This window comes from Phasianus colchicus, chromosome 1 (assembly GCF_987193195.1).
Source record: "Phasianus colchicus chromosome 1, bPhaCol1.hap1.1, whole genome shotgun sequence".
Taxonomy (NCBI): Eukaryota; Metazoa; Chordata; class Aves; order Galliformes; family Phasianidae; genus Phasianus; species Phasianus colchicus.
In genome coordinates, this window is record NC_143436.1 from 18,191,357 (window position 1) to 18,217,301 (window position 25,945).

Genomic DNA, 25,945 nt, shown 5'->3' on the forward strand with positions numbered 1-25,945 from the left:
AGAAAGGCATCGTTGCAAAAGAAAAAATAGGTAGCTGAAAACCCAAAGCCCTCAGAGAAAGAGCGTCATGGAAGTCTTCATTTTAGATTACCTTAAGATGCAAAAGAGTAGAATATATGTTAAATTAATTCTAGATAATCTCTTTTGTGTAAGTACTATATGGAAATAAGTGAGATAAATATGTTACCACTACTCCTTTTGCATCTCACTGATACTTTTTTTTTTTTTTTTTTAATTTAGTACCCTTCTTCATCTAGCATGTGGAAGAAATGAAAACAGATTTGAAATTATGTTGATACAGTATGGCTAGTAAAAAATGATAAAACACATATGCTAGTAGATTATGCCCACAGCCTCTATTATGTAAAAATCCCACTTCTATTTTATAGTTCTGAAATGTGGGTTTTCATTGTCTGATAGAGAACAAAGAAAAGATTAAAGCAATGGGGAAAACATGCTTGATTTGTAGTGTGAAAAAAAAAAAAGAAAAAAGAATCTGCACCTGGTTGTGAGGGAGGACTCTAGGTAGAGCCCTGCTGATGCTCCAGGAGAGATTTACCTGGAGCATTCACAGACAGTGACTCTCATCAGCAAAATGTCTGTCCTATAAGGGCTGCATGCTAACACACTCTTAGATGAGTGGCAGGGACAGTAAGATTGCATATGCAAATTCTACCAGTATATACCTCAGGAAACTATGTAGGAGAGCTGGTAGATTTCCTACCTAAGATTCTGAGCAAAAACTACTCGTAAAGAATGAGATTCCTCAGAATGCAATCAGGCTCCTTTCCTGATGAACAGGCAAAGCAGATTTGCTTTTAAACCTGACTCTTTTAAGTAGTAAAGACATTCTACAAAATGTAAATTGTAGAAAATAACCTTGGATTGCACGGTTGTAAGGTAATCGAGTTTTAATTAAATTGAAGAGTAAACAGAGGCCTATAATGAAGAGTATCAGTTTCAAATAGGCAAGCTAAGGTAGACAAAAGTAGTTACACATGCAAGCAAAAGAGGGCTCAGATTAGCATTTTACTTGAGACCTGGGAGTCCTGTTTAATCCAAGTCCAAAAGTATTCTTGAGGATATATCCCAAGGAGAGAGATAGAAGACATTGCGGATGGGCTCATAATGGGGTAAATGTTCAATACAAACAAGAGTTTAGGAGTAAATAGAGAAAGTGCAAAAGATGTAAAGCCTTACACCTAGCAGAATAAAATGAGAACTTCCATAAGTCAAATTCAAGTGAAATGCTTAAGAAGCATAAAACAGAACATGCTTACTGACCATGCAAATGCGAAACTGGAAAAGAAAGAAAATAAGAATTGCTAAGGACATTAGAAGTAGCATAACTGTTTGCCCCAGATTAAATTGTTTTTATTTTCAACAAGATTAATGTCGAAGAAGAGTGATAGTATGGTTTAAGTTTCTATGCCCTATATAAAAAGCTTTATGTGTTTAAATTGTTCTATTTGAGATGTTAGGTTAAGCTACGTGATAGACATTACATCTTTATTAGAAACACTGGTGGCTAATCAGTTCAAAGACATAATGAAAGACATTAAGCAGAGAATTTGAAAAAGCCTAATCCCTGCCTTTGGATATAACCTCATAGTCACACTGCAGCACTGTTTCCATCCTTGGCTGTTTGTTTTAAATGACTTAGCTAATCTTATTTATACTTATTTATTCCTAACTGTAATTATAACTCTTATTTCCCAATTTGCTACTTTTGTTTTCCCAAGGCTGAAACGAATATTATTTTAATCTAACTTATCTGACCCAAAGCCTGAGCAGCAACACTTGTCTTTTATTTCTTTTCTTCTTTAACCCAAAGTTAATAGTCTTATTATATGTTTCCTACAGATTCTCAGGAATATTCTTTGTTCATATGCTTTTTTGTTATTAACCCTACAACTTCTTCATCAGGCCTTCCAACAAATGTGAGTTGCTTTGATAAGGTAAATGTTACTTACCCATAGGAGCACCAGGGGAGTCATATCCTGGAGTTAAATAGAAGCAATAATGCTATCATGCAGGACACAAATTAAATTATATCTGGAATGTGTAGTTACTTATACTCACCATTAAAGATAATTTCAAATTGAAACATGTAAAGAGAAGGGTTGCAATAATAATCAGAAGAAAGCCTTTTTGTAACATCAACTCACTTCTTTTTCAACTCATTGTGAAAAAAATGTGGATAAGTTTAGAGAACTGAAACCTGTAAGGGTGTATGTTTACATATTGTAGACAGGCAGAAAGTAAACACCAAAGAAAAAGAACTCTTTCTAAGGACTAACAGTTGCGAAGAACAATTGGATGATGATGATGATAGTACCCTGAAATTAAAAGGATTCTGATGGAAGTAGGTTTGGGAATAAGCTCTTAATAGAAGTGAGTTAAGATGGTCTAACCAGTTCAAATGCATAGAGTGATTAGGTGTATGAAAGAGATGCAATTGTTTGATATAGATAGGAGTCTGGTGGACCCTTATGTTCCTGTAATACTGTGCCCTTTTTTAATGTTACAATTTGTATGCATTGAGTGTTGACCTTTCTCATAATCTATACTATGTAAAAAAACTTTTTATTTGCTGAAACAACTGAACAAAATCAAGACAGTCAACTGAAAAAGAATATTTAATCTTCTTGTATCCTTTTTTGGGGGAGGGCAGGGGGTGTTTACTTCAATTTTTCCTTTTGTTTTGAAATGCAAATCACTAAAATAAAAGTACATTTGGTTTCCTCTGGATTATATTTTTAAGGAAGTTGCAGTTCATTAAAAAAACATCACCTAATTCCACTGTTGACCCAATCAGAATATCATGGCCTTTGTTCCCTTTTTGGCACTCAGCATTTCTGTAAATATTAAATACATCAACTGTATACATTCAGAACTCTTCTAAATCAGGAGTGAGACTGTGTTTTGTGTCTGCCTCTTGCCTGGATGCTCAAGAAAGCAGGAAGGGCCCTTTGTACCCTTTTGTCTGATTCACTGCAAGCTCCTGCAAAGCAAGATAGAATTTAATCCAGATTTATCATCTGTCATTCAAGTACCAGGAGGCAATATGAGGCAAGAATAACAGATGTAGCCATGTGTGTAGTATCAAGTGGGAAATAACTCAGAGAAATGTTTTGCATTTAACTTGAAAACATTAAGAGAATCACTTGAATGATTGTCAGGCAGAAGGTCGTTCAGTCCTTGCAGAAAGAAGGGGAAAATGTCCTGTGCTGTGTCTGGAGATAGCTGAAATAAAAGTAGCACATAAAGCAAGCTTTCTGACCCAGATAAAAGGTCTATATTGATACTGACTCCTAGATTTAAATATTTTCTATTCAGTCTAATAGGGCCATGTAGCTTGCAACATGGTATTTATATAGTGGAATCCCGAAGAGTTGCGTATGAAAAATTACTGCAGAGAATGAATGCCAGGTATCTTTCTTTCTCCATAGATCTAATAAAGCCATTTCTATAACAATTCAAAGATAACATTTCCATGCTGTATTATGTGGATACATATGGAAAAAAGGTCTTGCAGATCTTTCCAATCCTATGAGAAGCGTTTGAGGACTGAGTGAAATTACTGTTCTTGCATTCAGAGAAGTACAGAGCCTTTTCCCCAATTTCACCTGTGAGCTGAGAATAAGGTCTGATGAAGGTTCACTGACAGTGATTGGTATCCCTAGTATCCTACCAGCTGTCAGAAGGACATAATGAGAAGCAATTCATAAAACAGCAAGGTCCAATACAAGGAAATAGCACTAAAGTTACTGCATGTCTGGATACAGCCACTGTTGAACTCACTGACTAAAGCTGTGAAAGACTGTGCCCATGGAGGAACCTGCCAGGTGTACTGTCAGGAGTGCTGAACCAGCTGCCTTACAAGAAATGGCAGTCTGAAATGTGATGGCATGAAATGCTCTAGTGTCAAAGCTCAGGAGGTTTCCATGGAGCAATGTAAGAATAACAGCAACAGATCTGTGTGGTCACACTCTTGGTACTGTATATTTGAATCCATGCATTTTACCACTGACAGTGTCAAAGAGGCAAGCCAGAAATTGTAAATGGCCATTACAGTAATCAAATTTCAACATAGGTACAACCACACCTCTGTCCAGTGTTCTGTACCAACATACCTAGTCAAAGCATGACCTGAATGTTCACAGAAAGGCTATGCTGCTGTACTCTGTTTACGCCATCTACCTTTTTCACTGTGTTTATGAGATTTCTATTGTGCATTTTTTTAAATCCCTGCTCATTTTGTTAATAGAACCTCACAGCTTTTATTACAGAAATCTGGTGTTATTAGAATTTGCATTATTATACACATTCACTTCTAGTTTATTTCTTCCACAATGTTTTTCTAACATTGTGTCTTTACACCTACAATGTGCTGCTGGGAAGATTTTCCCATTATTTTAATCGTATGTGACCTTTTTCATATAAATTATAATCCAGACAGAATGGTTAATGTTATTTTAAGAGATATTCTAATATATAAAAGTCCAAAACATCACTTCCAGATAAAAAATAATAATAATAAATTAAAAAAATAAAAGTCAGCAGTAGATTTCTTCAGTTAGAACCTTTTGTGTGTTAAGAGTTTGCTAAGACTTTTTGCAAGCTTCGAACTAAAACTGGTCTTAAGTGTAGTATGGGCTAGACAGCTTGCATTTTCCAATTACAAAAGAGTGTGACAAAGTCAGAAAGAGCAGCAGAGAATGAAGTAAAGAGTTTGAAGTTATAGGTCCATTATGAATAATACGCTTAAGATGCTTTGTATTGATAATATTAAGGATTTGATTAAAGAGGATATTGCACAAAGATTTTCTCTTACATTATAAAATGAGGTTAGAAAGAAGTAAAGAATACCTAGTGGAAAAATAGCTTGTCCATTTAATTGCTTTAGGAAATGACAGATTTAATGTTGTGGGAAAAGCATGGGTACTTCGATCTGTGGCTTGATTGGAGAGACAGCTCTTAAGATAACATCAAAGAACAACAGACTCCTTTCTTACTGTGTCTGTAGTCTTTGCAGAGGCCATTTGGTGCAAGTACAGCTGTTGTAGACTCAGACATAATCAGTTTCATTCCATCCTGGCCCTTGTTGGGCAATCAGAGGCTGCAGCTCATGTCCAGCTTCATATGCATTGTGGTATCAGCAGAGGAAGTGTTTGCAGCGGGCCCTGTGGGACTGCCTGTCCAGTGATGAGGCCATCCTGTTCTCACAGGCTGGCAGGAGCTGTGCTGGCACAATGTTGCAACAAAAGCAGGTCATTTGCTATGGCCTGGTGAATTTCTGCCATGTGCTCATCCTCTGCTATAGATATAGTGGAGTGACTGTGAAAAAAAGGACAAGGAGCATGCATGCCATATGAAATATGTAGAGAGGCACTGCTTCCCTCAGTCTCTCTGCCATTCCTCAAAGGCAGCTTTGGTTGCCATGGGCTCTTTATCTCAGATGTAATTCCTGTCAGTGGAGTGAATTACCACATTACCACAAGAAAAAGGTACCAGTTAGAGAATCTATTTCTTCAGAGACAGGCATGGGTTAGGATAAAAACTATACGTATATATATTTCAAAAGCATGGAATCCCTGAAAATCAAGCCCCATTCTGGGTGAATGCCTTTCTAGTAGTCACTATACCAGAAATCTTTTTCTTGAACTGTCAGTAGAGGCTGTAAATCCTGAGAACCATTGCACCCCTGCTCAAAGGGGACTGCTAAATTCTGATGCCGTCAGTCTCCTTGGAGTCTATGTACAAGTCATTGCCCCACACTCACCCCAGGATCTCCAGCCCCTGCTGGTGCGTGATGTGAGGGTTATGGTTGAGAGTTTCTCATGCCATCAGGGAGATGAACATCTTTCTGCATCAGTTAAGGGAAATGTGGACAGAAGTACTTCTGAAGTTCTTAACACGATTTTGCCATGAATTCTGCTTTTGCACATATGAGTGCACAAACTAGGTGCTAGTGTACTAAAAATGTAGGACACTGGGGTAAAGATACTACTTCAGTAACGCTGTAAATGCGAAATCTAGATATACACATTAAATCCCACATATGTCCCTTTAGAATTATTCTAAGGAAACTAGAGGGACGCTGTTGGAATGTAGCATGCCGCATATAGTAGATATATGTAACCCATTAAAATCAGTATATCACCTCAGCCTGAAAATGCCATCAGAATGTAATGCAGGGGAAAAAAAGAAGTGAAATGATGCAGGAAAAGAATGATACTAGGGGCCTGCTAATAAAACAATGTTATACCTTCTTGGCCTGCGTACTAGTATACCTATACAGAAAATCCTTATTTATGACATAGAGTATAGTCTGCAAGTAGCTGTGTGTAGAAATACCATGCTGAAAAGTACCATTTAGTTGGAACACCAAATGCATCCAGTGTAATTGCTAACACCCACAGCACTCATTATAGCCTATCATGACCACGTTGCATATACTTTTCGGTCTTCTGGCAGCTCATTCTGTTTGAAAAGATGTTTGGAAAAGGAGCATTTTCTGAAAAGGACATGGATAAATTGTTCCAGTGATAGGCCAGAGAAGGGAATGGAAATGCAGAAATATGATGACAAATATGATGTTTGCTTTGCTTCAGTTGCTTCAGTACTACAGAATGTAGCATGCTCAGAACTGCCAGCTTCTGAAAGAATGGAGACTTCAGCATTGTCGCAGCATTTAAAAACAAGACATCTGACAGTGGTGGAAAAAAAATCTTCAGGATTTTTCAGTGTTGGATCAACAAGATTTGATTACTTAAACTGGCACTGTCAACACAAGTGCCCTTCAGGTATTTCCTTTGGTATCTCTATGTATTGCATTAGTGTAAGGCATGTGCCACCCCAGAAGTTTATCCTATCTTGCACCATAGAATGGCTTCTAAATTTATACAGCCTAAAGCAGCTATTGAATTGAAAACAGTGTCTTTGTCAAAGAACAGTGCTTTGTGTCACAGAAAGATACAGCCGATCTTGAGTTTAGAAAAACTACACAATAATTCTACTCAGTCAACTTTTGCAGCAAAACTTCTGGTTTGAAGTGTCTTTTGAAACCAGTTGGCATTTTTGGAAGAAGGTGCAAGTAAAATATTTCGTTGAACAGGCAAATGTTAGTGTCCTCAGCAAATAGGATTATACATTTGTCTGTACGTGTAGTACCACTCAAATGGCAACGTGTATAAATAGTGACCTGGTTACCACCACAGACTGAAAAGCAATGTTTTAACTTTTTCAGTTGAGAGCAGAATCATACTTTTTTTGTACTTGATCATCCATGCTCCCTGGCTTTTTGCTGGTTATATTAATCTAGTGTGTTTACCTAGCTATCTTGGTCATGTAAACAGAACACATTCTCTAGAGTGGAGTATGCTGTTCATTAGCAGTGAAATTCTAACAACCATCAAGTAACACGGAAATTAGGCTTCTTCAGAGGAAAGAAAATGTTTTTTTTTCTTTGTTCAGACTTCACTAAAGAAACTGAAGGATCAACAGGAAAACATCATGAACACAGTAAAAATAACCTGAGGGAACTTCAGAGCTATCTGTGAGACAGTTTTATCTATAGATCCATGAAGTAGAAAGACATAATTATCTAATCCTTCTGTCTCAGGTTCTATGGACAGTGCTATACACGTTGAGACACTGCAACTGTAGCTGACAGGCTTGACCTCTAATAAGGCAGTAAATTCAAAGTTCTTTAACTAGGAACTGGTTATGCTTAGTCTCTCTCTGAAGAAACAGAAATGTTGTCCAGCTTGAGTTGTAAACATTTTATCCAGTTTTATCCACTGTAAATCAAAATGTTCTCAATGCTAGCAAATAAGATGAAGAATTTTTAGCTTATGAGAAGAACTGAACTGAATTGAACTGAACTGAAATGAAATGAAATGAAATGAAAGCCAATACTTCTCTTCATCATTAAACTTTATTTGGAACATGTTCCATGGGTGCTGAGCAACTCTTATGAATCTTCTTTAAAATTTCAAATTATCTTCATGAACCTTGATATAAGACATTATTTTTCCTATTAGTACAGATAATATTATAGAAACAAGCTAAAGTAATTAGAAATCATTACATCAGGCACTGTTCACATACATATCAAATATGGTATACTCTAACCTCAAAACTTTATAATCCAAATGTGTGATGTGTGAAACTAAGGAAGTGATATTCAGATAAAGAGATGGAAAATAAGACAAAGTTAACAAGATTACCCAACATTTGGTACATGGTATGTATCACTTGTAAAGTTGATATTATGTTAATGTTAGTTAATGAGTAATAGTATTGTGAAGTATATGGTAGTTAGCAAATATCTGGCTTGTTCCTGAGAAGAGTGGAAACCTAGTCCTCGTGACAATGGCATTGCTTGAAATTGTATGTGGTAATTGTTTCCAATCTGGAAATTCTCTGTTCTTAGGAAGGCCATTTTCAGTATAGGAAGACTATAGATCAGATGAAATATTTTACTGGCTGTGAGCCTTGTATGTACAAAGTCTTTGTAGAAAGCAATCATTACAAAAACTGCAAGAAAGCATGTTTTGAATACTACATGTTTTATCTCCCAGTCGTTACCCTTATATATGTCTTTCTCAGAACGTGTCAGGTTGCACCCAATAAAGTATAGCTTTACATTTATTTGTTCTTCTAGGCTTGGCTGGAAGCTCATGTCCATTTCTTGCAACTAACAAGTGCATACATAAACCAGTTGGGTTCACTGATATACATAAAGTCTATTTTTTCTTTTTTAAAGAATGAATTTATTTTCTATCAGATCAGTGATCTCATCCACTTCCTTCTTTGATTGCATTGATTATATTTGAAGCAAGTGAAGGAACAACTGCGTATTACGAGGTCTGCTCCAAAAGTAAATAATGCCTCTTATTTTGTTATGTTGGCCCATGATCTCAGAGGTGGATGTTGATAGTATGACAGTGTTCCCGCTAATATTTTGTTACATTTTGTTGCCATGCAACAGGTGGCAGTGGAGGGGCAGTCTGACAAAATGACATATGACATGGAAGTGTGTATAAAGAAAAGTTCTACAACTGAAATATTACATCTGAAAAAAATTGCACATTCATTGACATTCACTGATGTTTGCTGAATGTTCACAAAGACCAAACAGTGGTTGTTAGCACAGTGAGGCAGTGGGTTGTGTGTTTCAGCAGTGACAACAGATACATGAAAAACAAGTCACATTCTGGATGGCCATGCACAGCTGGTGCAGCTTTTTACGAGCACGGCGTGCACATTCTTGTTCACCTCTGGTACAAATGCATAACTTATGGTGGTGACTATGTTGAAAACTGTGTTTTGTAGCTGAGAATTTGCTCTATTAAAAAGTGTTATTCTGCTTTTTGTATCTTTTGTCGTTTCCATGGAAACATTTAGGAGGCATTAGTTTTGGAGCGACATATATACGTGGTCCAAAAAAAGGGAACAGTGAACTACTCTGCTCTGCTAACATAGTCTATAGTGAAACCACACATTTATTTCTATAGTGAACAGTTTAGTAATCAACATAAAAGAGTTAACAGATTGGTACTGGCTTTACTATTGAAATCAGTTAGTGTCATCCATTTGCTTTTATTTTACATGTATGTAATACATAGTGGTATCACAAAAATGATGGTAACAAAACAAAATGTTGTCAAAAAATAAAAACAGTTACTATATCCTTAATGTGACAGGATTTACTTTGAACAACAGTCAGACCAGTTATATTATGGAAATGCAAAGAAAATGTTTTGTTACAGGATCACATACAAATCCGACTGTTTGTGTACTACTGTCAACATTTACCTTCTTTAGCAAAGTTCAGTGTTATTTTCCATGCTGTTACCAGCTTATCTCATGTTTTAGATTGCCCCGTATCCATATCACTGTATACGAGTAACCCTGTGTTTGCACTATAAATCAGATAAAAAATTACTGGCCTTGCTTTATGCAAAATAATTACTTCGTTTTCATTCGCATAAACCACTTCATGTTGAATCAGCCTTATGATTATTCTGTTTATCTGACAATGGAGTGTTTCAACCGGATTTCACCCGTCAGCTGTTTAACAGAAAGAAAAGTAATAATACTAGTCATAAAACTACACGTTATTTATTTGGTTTTTTTTTTGTTGTTTGTTTGTTTAACAATAATTGAAGTTTAAAAACCACATGGATGTGACAGTTGTCACTCTAGAAGTAATTCCATTGGAGCAAGCAAAAGCCATCACATACTATTGGATTACTAGAGGAATGCATATTGCCTTGTAAGGTACTGATTTTAGATGCTTAAATCTTGTATTTCCACAATAACTTCTCCTGGTTGGACTAGCTGTCAAAGGCTGGTGCCTTTCATCTTCATGATCTTAGTTTATCCTAGATCTCTACAATTGCTATTGCTCATTTGCACTGTGAGGACGAGTACAAAATCATTCATGTTTCTGTTCCAATTTATTGGAGAGCAGTAATAACATCTTATAATAGAATTGCCAAGATTTGTACCAGTTGGGAAATACTGGGCAGATTTAGGGGAGGAACTCATGAGCTAGCAGAGGCTGTACTTCTAGTTATTTCAGATTTCTGCAAAAGAAAGAAACAACACTGAAAGGGAACTTGAACTAAAAATATTCATACAGTGACGAGTTAGTAGAAATCCTGGTTAAATTACATCTGTACACACAAAATAATTAATCTACATTCCCGTCTACATTCCCAATGGGAATTTAGTCTATACTATCCAGTTTTATGAAACAAGCAGCTCTGAAATGAATTAAGTACATTAAATTTTAAATATTATTTTCTGGATGGTATCAATTAGTTGAAAAGGATGAATTGTCTATCTTGATTTTCATTCTTTTAACCTTATCTCAGGATAGCATTATATTCTGCATCCAACATGGCTTTCCATTTTCATGGATCCTCTATCTGTGTCATCTATTTTGATTTAAGCAGAATTTAGGAATGCTTTAGTTATTGCTGAAGATGTATTCATTCATCTATTTTAAATTTCCCAGTAATTTTGTTGTATTTTATTTTCTAAGTCATTAAGAGATTTTCATGATTTGTTTTGTAATGCACAGTACTAGGGAAAATAAATGGTTTTATCATCTCAGACAAAAATAAGAATACTAGCAACACTTAGAAATGATTGAAAAAGGAAAATGTTGGGAAAAGATCAATTATATACAATCCTTGAGAAAATAAAATGATTGACGTACAGTGTCTCAAGAATTCACTGAAACCCATCTTAAACTTCTTGATGTGATCAATTCCATTTTATTGCTGTGAGATTTATGCAGTAAAACAAATAAGTGTTCCACTTGCGACAAAGCATAAGAAGGGATGAAGAGACACGAACACAACTGATGTATGGAAAAGAACTGATTGTATGCTAATATTTTTAAGTGATATTTGAAGCTGATAGTAATTTTAGACTTTATTTTTGTAATTTTAATGGCTTCTGAATGAATCTTGCACTCCAAATAAGAATTCAATTAAACCAACTGTTTTTACATTCAAACTTTAATATTATATGTGCAATACAAAATCCCAGTGTTTTAGGAAGTTTAAAATTATGCATTCTGAATGGAAACTGATGTTCTCTGTTTAAGTCAAGAATATGCAGTGGAATGGAAATATATTACAAACTTCCTAGGTGTTTTCCTTCCAAACCATGTGCTGGTGATACATCACTGGGATGAAAGAGTCAGCTATTTTCTCTATGCATATTCTACACGGCAGTTTTCTGATGCAGTCAGAAAAAAAAAAAAGTAACAATGAGGAGGAAAGATGCTTGTCTAAGATAGAAACTGAAATTAAGTCTGGACAATGCAGAAGATCCAAAGAGACACTGTGTAGAGTGTATGGGGATCCTTTCCTTCCCAGTACCATTTTATGAATAGCTGAATGCAGCAGAAAGTGAGTTAACAGGCTGAAGAGATAACAGCTGAGTGGAAGACTAATCAGTTTGTTACATTGTGTTTGTGGGAGGAACTCTTCTTTCTTGAGTATGTTTGCAGAATTGAATAACAAAGCTTCTTGTGCAGGTTTTTTGTTGTTTGTGTGCATGCACATTTAATGATCCTACATACTTTAAGTTGAGGTGTGCATCAAGTTTTAACCTCCGAACAAAATATATTCAAATTATTTTCTGAAGTATGGCACAGCCTGTTATTCTGTGTCCTATTTTACCCTCTATTTCTTCCATATAAATTCAAGTGAACAGGTGATAATTATGAAAAGTGTACTCAAGGAAGACAGAAAGGGATTTCTTTGAAAAACAGACTGCATGTGCTTACAGGGGGTTGATTTCTACTGGATATCTCCCATCGTAAGGTCATGTCAAACACCTGTGTTACTTGCAAGTGAAAGTCAGAGAGGAGAAAATAAACAATCTCCTACAAAGTAGTATTAATTAAGTAGCTAGGTCAGAATGGAAGATGTTTTTTTTATATATTGTAATTCATAGGACTCTCTTTTGTTTCAGATATTAGCATTGGATATATGTGCAAAAAGAAGCTTCACCAAAGTTTTTTGTTCTCCTCTCTTTTTATACAACATGAATGTAAAAAACAGTCTTGCCAGTGATGAACTGCAAAACCACAAGGAAATATTTCATGCATCTGCTACCTTTAATAGCTCCTCACCCACAGCATAAGTGCCTTAAAGTTTACTTTCTTTTTTCTCCAATAGGGAAATAATTGAATAGATGTAATTCAAACTAGGGAAAAGCATTTGAAGGCAGGAGAATAGACTTTAAGCTGTTTTTATTTTTATTTCTGCTGTTGTGATTTTTTTCATCTGTCTTACAGAGTCAGTCACACAGCTTTTATACCTTTTATTTTTCATAAGGAGTTACATAGTTTCCTTTCACTTCCCTTGAATAAAAACAAAGATATGAGTTTGGTATGTGCTCAGGTGTTGGCTGGAGTGAGAATGCATTCCAGGATCATAGATTGTCTCTTGATCACATTCTGTCCTACAGAGTGTAAGTCTTTGATATTCATGGGCCTTAAACCAATGGCCAGTACTGGGTCCCAGATTTGCTTTAGAAATAAACTGAGGATTGATTCTGTCATCATATGCGATAGATCTGAATGACAGGTAAAGCTGTATTAAGGTATGAGACTCTATAGGAGACACTTCATCACATACAAGCCCCTGAGACACCAATTTTCTCATGCTCCTATGATGTCATAAAGTCATAGAACCATTTGACTTGGAATGAACCCTTAAAGGTCATCTAGTCCAACTCCCCTGCAGTGAACAGGGACACCTACAGCTAGATCAGATTTCTCAGAGCTCAGTCCAGCCTGACCTTTAATGTCTCCAGGATGGGGCATCCACCATCTTTCTGGGAAACCTGCTCTTGCGCTTCACTACCCTTATTGTAAACAACTTTTTTCTTACATCTAATCTAAATCTAAACCTCCATTCTTTTAGTTTGAAACTATTTCCCCTGGTCCTATTACAGTAGACCCTACTAAAGAGTCCCTTTTCTTACAAACCCCCTTTAGACAGTGAATGGACAGTATCAGATTTCCCCGGAGCCTTTTCTTCACCGGGCTCCAGTTCTCTCAGCCTGTCCTCACAGGAGAGGTGTTCCATCCCTTGCATAATCCCTTGGCACACCAAAGATAGGTAGCTGAACCAGATGAGACAACTCACCTCCCTTTGTGTATTTTATCCCATTTTTGGTAGACAGTGAAGAAGGTGGTAGGGAAACTCCACTCTTCCCACTCATTTTTGTGTGTTTGTTACAGGTAAAACATGAAAAAAGGCCTTTTTTATCTCCTTGAATTTTAAGCTGATCAGACATCCCATGGATATCATACAGGAGTAGCAGATACCCTGTGCTAGCTTGAGCGCTTTAAAAATTACCTTGTAAAAAACATATTTTTGAGGCTATATCCCATCCAAAGAGAAAGAGTAAACATTTGGGATATTTTTTAATACATGTATATTTTTGAGGTCAGAACAAGATTGCCATTAAAAGTGATCGGCAATGCCTTTAACTACCCCTTTTTTGTTGTGTTTTCAAATACTTATTTTTCATTATTACAGGTAATATGAACAGAATATTTTGTTCCTGTAACTAACAAGTATTGTAATCATACAAGCAATCAGACAGAGTACACATTAGTGAGTCATAAATGCAGACTATGTATTAGAAACTCACTTGTTTTTCACCTTCTTCTGTGCAGTATATGGAGATGGAGCTATAGAGCAGACATCAAATATGACCTCTTTGCCTACTGGACTTCCTTGTGGAATTAATCATTATAATATTTACTTTTCATCTACTGTGTACATTATTGATTGTAATTAAATAAGTGCAATAGTGTATAATTCAGGTAAGCTGCAATTCTTAAGCAAAATTTCTTAAGCAAAACTTCCTAGAATTATGTAATATTCTTTAAACAGAGTATTTTCTGGTTGTTTCTCTGGAATAGACACTATATTTGCTCAATTTGCTCCAAGACATAATTTCAGTAATTGGAAGTAACATTTAAATTTTTTAAAATGATGCTAACTTGTTCTGTGGCTAAATCAGAATTCTCCAGCAAGGTAAGATTTGGTGCTGCAACCCTAGTTGATATATCTAGGATTCCTCACTGTTGAAATTTGTATTTCCAGTAGTTTTTAACCCAGCTAGAAATACTGGAGGCTACAGCTTGGACTAAAACTACAGAAACAAAACAGAATTTAAAATATATTTGAAATCCAAATATGTTATGTGACAAGCTTAGCATTCTGGCAGAAACAGGTTATTGGATGACAGGTATTTGAATAGAACAGACTGTCAGGGTTGGCACTTGCAGTGAACTGCATTTCATTTAAGGAGTTCTACATCTTAGAAGTTTAATGTTGTTTGATTACATTAATATAAAGTTGGAAAATGCTCTGTGATCAGTAAAACGTTGTTTAATCATTCATCCTTTGTATACAAACATGGAGATTCTGCGTGTTCTGTTCATATTATTTGTTTCCTGGTTGTGTGATAGAAATTGAATGAAGTAAATTCAGGGTCTGAAACAATTCTGAAGAAAATTTCAAAAATCCCTAGATCCTTTCAAAAGAATTGTTAGAGGCAGTTGCTTTGTTTTTTGTAACTATCAAATGTTTGTTTCAATTTCTAATTGGCACCACCATGGTCACTGACTTAGAGTATACACATGTATCAAATTCGAGAATTCTAACTCTGCACAGTAGATTCTACTATATACATCTTTTATGGTACATTCAGGAGAGCTTCTGAATGTTTGAGATGTTTGAGAAATGAGAAAGTTTTTTTCTGCCATTTTAATTTTTCTAGACCATCTTGTAGAGCTCATCAAAAGCATCTGGTCAAGCTTTTTGAAGGCAGGTATGACCTTAGGCATTTCAATTAGCCATACATGCATACAGTGTAGCTTTGCTATGGAAAACATCTGTAAAATGGCCTTGCAGATTTCTGCTCTCCTTGTGCTTCAGCAATTCTAAATCAAGTTAACTTCATTAAGAAAATAAAATTAATTACTGGTGAGAACGTCTTTTGTAGAGATATTCTTCAATGGAGAGTGAGACTCATCAGGATTAAGAGATGCTCAGTAGAATATCTACTCCTCTATCGTATGCAAAACCTGCTAGCATTCTTTGCTCCTCATATACACATTTTCCTTGAATCCTGTGATACCCTATTTATCATACCTTTCAGATTATATTTACACTGAATGACACGAGTGTTATTTTCTGAGTAAATATTCTGTTATGCTGCAGCATTCAAAATATTCAGCATCACTTGCAGAAACCATTTGAGCTTATGGGGCCTAGAACTCATTCAGCTTTATTCATTCTGACATTCTTTTCATAATTTCTGACATATATAGCCCGTGGTCATTATAGAGGTATTTTCCAACAGGTCAAGAATATGTATTTTAAATGTTTTTCAGTAGTTTTGATGAGTTCATAGAGGCACAAATGTTAATGGAAGCACATCTTTGCACCTTAGAAGGTGCAAAGAGGGATATAGGCAGAAAAATGTCTTACTCAAATCCTCTTGTGCAGTATGTTTGTGATACTGCTCCCTCACTTTTCTGTAACAAAGGTAAAGGACTCAAAAGTCAAAGTCAGAATCAGGAGGTTTCATTTTGTCTGAATGTTATTTTGCATTCAGCAACACCTGTCTGGGGACTAATATTTCTGGGAACTGCTGGCTTTTTTCACTCTACAGAGTGAATTTATCTGAAATCAGCTTTTCTGCTCTTAGTGTATGCAGACTTTTGCCTGCTGATACAGAATCATAGAACAGCTTGGGTTACTTCTATGAGTAGACTGATTCTTTTTATAAGGAAGCTACTGATCTGCTGCTATTTATACCTGTGGGAGACAGTTCCCACAGGTGTTATCCTGCTTAGCTACTGGAAGCTACAGTTCCTAGTGAAGAAAAGTGGGCAGTTATCCATGATCTTTATAGCCTATTCGGATTCATCAGTATTCACTACATTAAGGCAACTGAACATGGCATGTGAGAGTAATGAATTGAACCCTTAGTCTTTATAGATAGATCTAATTAAAAATAGTTACTGATGAGGTAGGACACTTGTGTTCTATTTTCTTTTCAGTGTGGGAGTTTGAAATCTACCTCATCCCTGGTCTGTTGTTAAGGCAAGAGAGAACAAGCACTAAACCTTTTCTATATTAGATTTACCACCATGTAGCCAGAAGCATTGCAAACAGAAGGGAAAACATAATGCCGCAACCTAGCACAGAAGATGTTCTTTTGAAGCAATCCCTTAGAAAAGTAGGAAGAAATTGCTTGAGTATTTCTTTACATATCATCTTGTTAAAAATAGACTTGAATCTGTGAACAGGTTGACATTGCGCTGTGAGACGTCCACCAAAGAAGTACTAATCAGAACTTGCAGACTCACACAATTCAGCTAAGTGCTTCTCTGATAAAATTTGTAATAAAATTTAATAACTATCATTCTAACAGCCATACTACTTCCAAAAATTGCACCTAAATCTGTTTTAGTCCTCTTATCTCTTGCTAAGATTCTAAGCTTTATGGAAGTCTACTCCCTATTTCCTCTTAAGAATCCCAGTGAATACCTTTATTTTCAGTTTATAGGTGATAGTTGTAAAACTTAAGGACTTAGCCAAAAATTTAGTTTACCCTTCTTGTTTTGAGATTCAAACAGTGCTTTTCCTAAACCACTAAGCGGATGTGTTCTGACAGAGTTTTCACTTAGGATGCTGCATGTTATATTTTTCCTGAGCACAATATCCGTTACAGAGATTTCTGGGAAATAAGCCAGTTATAATGGTCCCGAGAGAATCTACAGGACTGCAGAATAGGAAAAAAAAAAAAAAAACAAGTGTACTTATTTAAATATATGAATGTTTCTCAAATTGGCACAGCAAATGTCATTTGACAGATTTTGATGAATTTTGGCACTAATTTCAGATCAAACTAAGAATAAGGCTTTAATTTAAAATGTATTTATCTCTTTATTGACATTAATACGGGTCTCAATCTGTAGTTGCTGAGTTGTCTTTCCTCATGATCCATGTCTCCTTTTTTTGTGTTTCATTTTTTCAGATTTTAATGCTGTTTGGGTATTTTTGTCCTTTCAGGCATCTGTATATCTCATCTGTGAGCAGAGCATTTGCTAAGAATTATAAGATCATTTTCAAATCATCGTTTGATGGCAAAGTGCACAGTTGCAGTTTATATGTATTTGGCCGTGGGTATCTTTTCTATCTTTGAGAAGGATGACCTCTGGCAATAGAGATTTATTTATTTAATTAAATATTTTCATCTGGAGTCAGCCCAAAGGGTTCCAGATGTCAGAGTTCTGACTTATCACAGTGTCATATTTTAAATGAAAGGTCCCTGGAACAGTTTATGTATTGAATATGCAGATGCTCTACCATTTATAGAACACTAATAAAATCAAATATTAGCATAAGTGCATCTTAAAATGAAAAAAAAAACACTATGCCCTGTTACTTGTTGATAGAGATCTTTTGCTTTTTGCAAGTCAATATGAAAAATATATAGGGTTAATTAGGCATACTTTTATCAGAGTACACTTAAAGTGTTTAACCTGCATATACTGCAAGAAAGTAAGCCCTACATGCCTCCTCTTTTAGGCAACTGTGTACAAGTGTGGAGTTTTTAGATGGGAAAGAAGAATCAGAAATAAAATTTAACTGCCTTTTCCCAACTGTTAAATAAAGGAACAATGAGATCTGTAACTAATTGTACATGTTAAAAATTGAAATTCTTACTTATTTTTGACATTAAAATGTTTCAACATTTTTAATTTTTGGAATTCAAAGAAATTTTTTACTTTTATCATATTTTTCTCATTTTCACTACTCTTTTGAGATTATTTTATGGCACAACAGTAGCAATTAAAAACAGCGTAGCATTTGGACTAGATGACCTCTGAAGGTCCCCTGAAACTGAAATGTTCTGTTCTACTGCGTGTTTTTTATCTACTGGTGTGCTATAATAAGATTTATTGATCAAATCCATTTTTAGATATGCATTTTATTTTGTGGTTGTTTTATTTTTGAATCCTAATGCTATTTAACACCGATTAAAACATCTAGATCAAAGAGTCTCCTGTTTGTACTGTAATGAGAAGAGGCTAAGCATCAAATATACTAATTAGAGAAGCAGCTGTTTTGCTGTTAATATCTTGGCTTGAAATAAATTTTTCGAGGAACATAAAAAGCTCATCTGATCTTTAGAAGTTGCATATCAGACAGCTGTATATTAAAAACAAAACCACACAAAATAAAAAACATTTATCTGGATAAAGGTGTCAAGTGCACCCTCAGTAAGTTTGCACATGACACCAGACTGGGCAGGAGTCGTGATCTGTGAGTGCAGGAAGACTCTGCAGTGGAATCTGGATAGGCTAGATTAATGGGTGTCTCGCTCCAATTTATAGGAGGGAGATGAGGTTCTTTTAATATCTGTATACCCGGCATGAGATTAAGAAACAGCGGTTCAAATGTTGGTCCAACCAGTTTATTATAAATCCTAATTAGGGAGATGGGAAAGGGAAGGACGGCGATAGAAAAGATAGGAAAGAAGCAAGAATGCCGTAAAGCGGGGATAGTCACCACCAGGATCCAGAGCAGTCCCGTTGCATGATGTTTCAAAGGTCTGAGGCAAAGGCAGCAGGGGGGGAGAGCAACAGTGTGGCCGACCTTGGGCAGCAAGCAGGTAGCCAGGAAGAAGTCGCAGAGCCAATCCAGGAGGAAGCAGCAGGACTCAGCAGGCCCAGGAGAGTCCGTCAGCATGCAGGAATTCCATAGTGAGGAATCTGATGGCAGACACCTTTGTTCTTCTTCAGCATCGTGGTAGAGCGCAGAGCAAGTCCAGGAGGGAGAGAGGCAGGTTATGAGGCTTTTCGTGTCGGAAACCTCTTCTTCATGAGAAATCTGTTGCCAGAAAACCTCCATTCTTCTTCATGAGGAATCTCTTGCCAGAAAAACCTACACCTCATGGTTTTCGATTCCTCTTTTATCCTACTTTTTCTCCTGCCTACGTGACATCCCTGGGCGCTTGAGCAAGATCATGTGAGTACCCCCTGAGATGACCATGTTCCACTGTGGGGGAACTGATCAACAGTCAGATGAACATGAGCAAGCAGGTGGCCAAGAGGGCCAGTGATATCTGGCCTGTGTCAAAAGTAGTGTGGCCAGTGAGATTAGGGAACTGGTTGTTCACCTGTGTGCAGCGCCAGCATATATGCCTTGATTACTGTGTTCAGCTCTGAGCCCTTCTCTACAAGAAGGAGGTTGAGTTGCTGGGACATGTTCAGAGAGGAGCAATGAAACTGGTGAAGGAACTAGGAAACAGGATGTATGAAGAGCAGCAGAGAGAACTGGGGCTGTTTAATTTGGTGAAAAAGGAGGCTGAGGGGAGACCTCGTCAATCTTTACAACTATGTGAAAGGAGATTTCAGTGAGGTGGGACTGGTTTCTTCATAAAGTAGGTAGACGGTCAAGTATTGGAATGAACTACCCAGGGAAGTAGTGAAGTCCCATCTCTGGAGGTAGTTAAGTGGATATGGTTTAGTGATGGAACTCAGAAGACCTGGTTAATGGACTTAGATGATTCTACATTTCAATGCTTATTAAAATACTAAGATAATAATTAATAACATCCAGATTCATTTCTCTATTTAAACAACTTTCCATTTACATTAATTGACAAACTAGTTGCTGTTAAGTTTCTCTGTCATCAGCAGAGAAACAGGACCTTTCAAAAGGTAAAGCTTCATTTCATTTATAAGACAAAAGCAAGCATATTTTTCTCTTGAAAAATGTCAGACAATCCACTTCTAAAGCATTTGGAAGAATTTATTTATTCTAATTTAAAGCACCTAAGATAACCAAGATATGTTTACCTAGTGGCAGCACGCTCTGAAAAAAAATCAAAAATATTGACACCTCAGACTATCTACTTTTCTGTAAAAATTGTAAAGTAACTTTGAAATGAAATTTACTTTGAAATGAAATTTTAACTTTTTGAAATATCAATTTTTTTCTAAAGTGAAACTATTAAATATAAATTTTACATATGCCTGGCACCTCTTGAGTCTAGCAATGATAAAAACTTTCTGAAAGGATTAAATCATATGTAGAGAAGATTTAATCGTGTGTAGAGAAAAGTCATAGGTGAACCTTACAGTGAGATGTGAGTGCTGGGTCAATTTTATGATTGCACCTTGCATAGCTGTCTTTCGACAGCATACTCCTGCTTGCAGTGTCATTTCCAAAGAGGTCCATGCGTATTTTACAGATTCTGTGGATCACACCCACATTCTCTCCTACACACAGCAGATTTTCTCCACTACTTAAAAAAAATAAAATATCATTTGCTTCTTTTCTCAATTTCTGTTTAATTAGTGAAAAAGGGGCAATATTAGACAAACACAAACTATTCCTTGTTAATTAACCCTGATATACTGCCATCTCCAAGAAACTCATAGCCTAAATCAAACATATTCTGAGGAGAACATACAGGCCTCTCACTGACAGTAGAAGCTCAAACCAAACGATATCATTTGTGCATTAGTCCTGTACTGTGACATGTAATTCCTGACCTCAGAGGAAAGACTGATCATTACTTCTTCCATCTGATATTTATGAAATGTTGCCTAGCATGTCTGGCAGAGTCAGTAATACATTTTCCTCTTTTTCTGTTTTGTGTCTTGTTTCTATAGCATCTGAGTTTTGTGTGATTTCTCATAAAACATTCTCAAGTTTCACCCACACAGGCCATCTGGACTGTAGTTAATATTTTAGGACCTATCCCCTTAACTTTGATGTACTTTCTTGTAACTGCTAAAACATGGTGATATCTTTTCCTTCTGTCTTGAGAACCTCCCCCTCACAAACCCAGACATATCAGAGGAACCAAGGGCTTGGTACTGCCAGCAGCTGAAGTCTTTCAAATATCTTGTAATTTATTTTTTTTTCAAATCTGAGAAAATATATTATGAGAAAAAGAAATCTCTGTATTCTCAAGAGAAAATATTTTACCATAATGGCAGGAATAAAGTCCTAAAGTCTGAAATATTGTACTAAAAAATAAGTTTCGTATTGTTGGTTTTCGGAACCTATTTGTTGCACTAGGTAATACTATGATGAACAGCAGTGTACCATGCTGCATTTGACTAATGACACTGTCAATACTGTATCTTGGTCCTTATCTTCACCTGAACTTGTTTTCTTCTCATGTTCATTGAATTGCATCTGAGTAACTGTTTTATGAACCAGTAAAGGTTCATTCTACTCCTACAGAGTTGGAATGTTCTGTGAGGACCATAAGGTGGTATATTTTGCTCTGATTTAACCCTGAAATATATCTTAAATAGCTCAGTCACTTTTGCAATATTTTTGAGTCTGATGTTACTACTTATTTTGTTTATAATGTGAAAGCAAACTTGATAGATAACGGTCAGAAAAATGTTTCTAGAAAACAAACTGACAGTTCTTATAACACTTGTAATGACATGTGCATAGTATAGTAAGATACTTATCAGCAATCTTATCCTCCTGAACTTCTGGGATTGTGTGATCACTGCAGTTGTATTTCTCTCTTGAGGATGGGCCCACACAAATTTTTGAGTTTTTTTTCACATATCCTTAGCTAGCTCACTTTTCAGGCACAGGAACTGATCTTAAGATTGGTATCTCTTCTCTGCCATCTGTGTCACTCAGCCCTGACTAAATGCTCAGTCATGGGAATATGGCTTGGGGAGCAATGCATGTGAACTTACATACAATTCTAGTGGGTAATTCATGGCCAAATTAGGCCAACACAGTCAAAAAGAGGAGCTGGTATATACCGTCTGGTATATCTGCAACTTGATAAAGGAGTAAGAACAGAATTTATTTCCCTGACCTCGTGTATCCAGAGCATCCAACACATTCCAGGATTCTAAGATACCTTCAGGAGCATGCATGTAGGACACAAAGACTTTTGAAGCAGCATTTAGAGATCAAGGAAGATGTCTGAAGTTTTCTCAAAGACTCCAAGCATCTGTGTTTAGACAGAATTGAACTCTAGATTTTGTTGACCTTGTCTGAGATAAAACTTAATCATCACACACATATATCCACATTTAAATCTCATAATTTCTGAATGTAACTCAAGGAGAATGTAATAGTGGAGAGTTGAAGAGTCATGAAAGAGCTGTCATGAAAGAGACAGTGGATTAGGAATCACTAAAATCTGATTAATAGAGGTTACTATGAGGTAGAGGATTCTCCCCACTACTGCAAGTGGCACATGAAACTTGGTAAGATGACAATGTTCTCCCTTTTTTGTCAAGTAAAGATTAAATTTATTACCTCTCCTGAGCTTCAAAAGTTGTATTGCAGCTACTGTTATATAGTTCTGTCTGCTGTGTGTATGAAATTCATTGTAAATGATAGCAAATTCTTTGACATTTGCCACAGTTTATTTTTCATCTTTTGTTGTTTGTTTTCAGTCTGCTGCAGAAATCTGATCACCATAGCATGCTTGCCAAAATATCATAAAAACAGGGAAGGGAGGGTAATGGTGATTTTGCCAAATAATTTAGATCCAGTATGCTGTAGACTGCACAGATCTCTCTGCCTAGAAAGTGACACATGGTTTGCTTTTGAACTACTATATTTCACACATCTCTAGTTTTTGCTTAAATATTTTTCTGTAAATCAAAATGCAACACTATAATGCATTCAGGTGTCTGCTTGTCACTAAAGAGTTAAAAAATATTTTAATTGGCTAGACTGAGATACTGATCCATACATTCTGCACCTCATCCTTCTTCCCAGCTTTCATAAAGTCATGCAAAACTGAAAACTGGAGATTGAGCATAAATGTATGAAAGGATATTTTACATGGGATTATAAAACTACATCAGAAAAAAAAAAAGTACAAAGCATTTTCTGAAAGGTAATACAGGGGGACTTGAAACTCTACAAAGGTATAGGGGTATCTTAATAGAATCATAGAATCATAGAAACGTACCATAGTTTGGGTTGGATTAAAGTTGGCGTTAAATAGAAAATTAACATACAATGTTTTATGCAAAACTCTAAACTCCTGTCTTTTTCCCTTTGTTGAAAAACAACCACTTTCAAAAAATCTTGAAGAAAATACTTGATTCATCATTATATTTTCCACTGTCCTTTCTGCATGTTTGTGGCAGAATGAATAAAGGTCTGCAGAAACATGTTTCTAATCTGATAAAAGACATGAACATAAACATTTTAAGGAATATAATTTTCCCTCTGATAAAGAACCTCCGCGTTTCTCTGAAACGGGGCTGTCTGAGGGGAAGATTTTTCATCTTTTACGATATGTCTTTGAGGGCAAGAACTAAATCTTGTAAATCTGTTAACAGCATGTAACAATCTGTTAAACTAGGAATTTTTGTGTCTGAAATGAGTGTAGAATCAGGATACATGCTTGTGTTGTTTTGCATATGTATACAAGAAGATTGTCTTAGAACAAATCTGCTTTTAGAAACATTTACCCTCAGAAAATGTGCCCTTCTTTTCAGTGATCATAAGGACTAAGAGCAGCAGAGGGCTTAATTCTAGTTCTGTGCTCAAAATGCATTTGAGCTTCATTGAAAACTTGTCTAGTTTTCCTGTCTTTGCCATAACTATATGTTAATCCTACAGAAAAAAATGCAGTGCATGTTGTTGTTGTGTTTTAAAACAGGGCTATAAAAAATTGAAAATTCTCCCACATTCTTTACTTCAGCTATATACACATAACCTTCCTCTCAGTTCCCCACAGTTGTCCACATCCTAATTTCTCTTATTTATGACAGCAAAGTAGAGCAACTTTAAATACTGGGATTTCTTTTGCACACACAACATATTTGTAAAGATTGCTTGTTAAAAGTCATCTACGTTGCTGCATTTTTTTTTTTTTTTTTTTTGAATGATACAAAGAAACATGACTGCCTTCTTAAGCAATAAGTTGTCAGATGGATTGCATAAAGCAGACACAGTATGCCACTGGTGAACGCTGGCTATTCAGCTCCTCCACTAACAGTTGAAATTTCTATTTATAGCTCATGCTTTGTAAGTCAGAATTCTCGTTTAATGGATGAAATATCCAAATATTCAATCTAAAAGCATATTGCTTTTTTTGATGTATAATTCATTGAAGTTTAACTAGTTTCACAATCAGTCTTAGGATATCACTGTCCCAATTTTACTGCGAGTGCGAGACCAACCTTTCTCCAGACCAGCTGCCTGTCAATCAGATGTCACTCACAGAGGCCCCTGAACAATTCTCTCCTCTAATTAGAGATGGAAAAGTAACAGTTTAGATTTGTTCATGGACTTCAGTGCTGGCAGATGTGGGTTGTTGGCTTTTTTCTTTTTCCATCAAGTAGACTAGTAAACCTTACAAGGTAGATGAGACTGCTTTTAAATTTTATAATTAAAACTCACATCATCTCCTCCATAAAAGAAAGATATATTTCTGTTGTGGCAATATAAGTTTTATTTTGTAGAAGATCACTATTTAAATAGATTTTTATTAGACAGAAATATTTAAAGCATTTTTTCACAAGAAAGTTAAATGTAATTAAGGTTATATCTCTGTTAGGATATGTTAATAAGCTGTACACTCTCAATATAGGCATACATGTATGAATATTCAGAATTTAATGCCCATTAAATTTACTGCATTGTAATTAATTTCTAGATACAATGGTGATTTAGTTTGAATCTGTCTTCTAGCACAGAGAAAATTCTCAGGAATGGAAAATCCATGTTATTTTTTCACTATCCTCAGTAAGCCCCTTGGCTATTCTTATATACTCTCACTCAAGTTAATATTGCGGTTGCTTTTATTTGAAGAGTCAAAGGGAGCCAGAGAAGTCATTTTTCAAGCTTATAATTCCATACCAGTTACAAATCTTAGTTTTATCTGTTATTTAGGTTCATATGGTTCATAGAGGTTGCACACCTCTAACCATTTTTAAAAAGTAAGAAGAATTCAGATGTAATTGGTTTATTGCTCAAGGCCTTAAGCTAGGGATATTTTGAGAGTGTTAGTTTCTTAGTACAGAAGAGAATGAAAATACACTATTTTGCATTGTTACTCCTTACAAGATGTGTGATCCTCATGAAGCTGGCTTTGGACTTTCATAGATGACAGAATGTGACCTGCCCTGCTCTGTTCTCTGCAGTAGACCTAAATGCTCGTACAGCCAAAGATCTTTCACCCTCATTCTTGCACTCAATGTCTTTGAGTATTCCAAGTGTAGATATTCCTGCTATGGTCTCTTTTGCTAGTTTCATTGCTTTTCCTTGGTCTATGTTTAGATGCTGCAAAGCAAGCTTTCATTATTATGTATGCCTAGGCTTGAGCTCTTAAACATGGGTGCTGTACATGATCCAAA

The 25,945-nt window shown here is 35.9% G+C and overlaps 1 protein-coding gene across 11 annotated transcripts in view; it reads left to right on the forward strand.

Moving 5' to 3' along the window:
* TAFA5 (TAFA chemokine like family member 5) overlaps positions 1 to 25,945 on the forward strand; it is a 448,086-nt gene that overhangs the window by 384,257 nt on the left and 37,884 nt on the right. Inside the window, exon 5 of one of the 11 annotated variants that reach the window (XM_090136536.1) lies at positions 6,618 to 6,775. The exons of the other annotated variants lie outside the window; for them this stretch is intronic. Coding sequence (XP_089992662.1) covers positions 6,618 to 6,641 — 24 coding nt within the window. The 3' untranslated portion in view covers positions 6,642 to 6,775. Of the gene's footprint in view, positions 1 to 6,617; positions 6,776 to 25,945 lie in introns of those variants that run through there. 11 annotated transcript variants of the gene reach the window in all.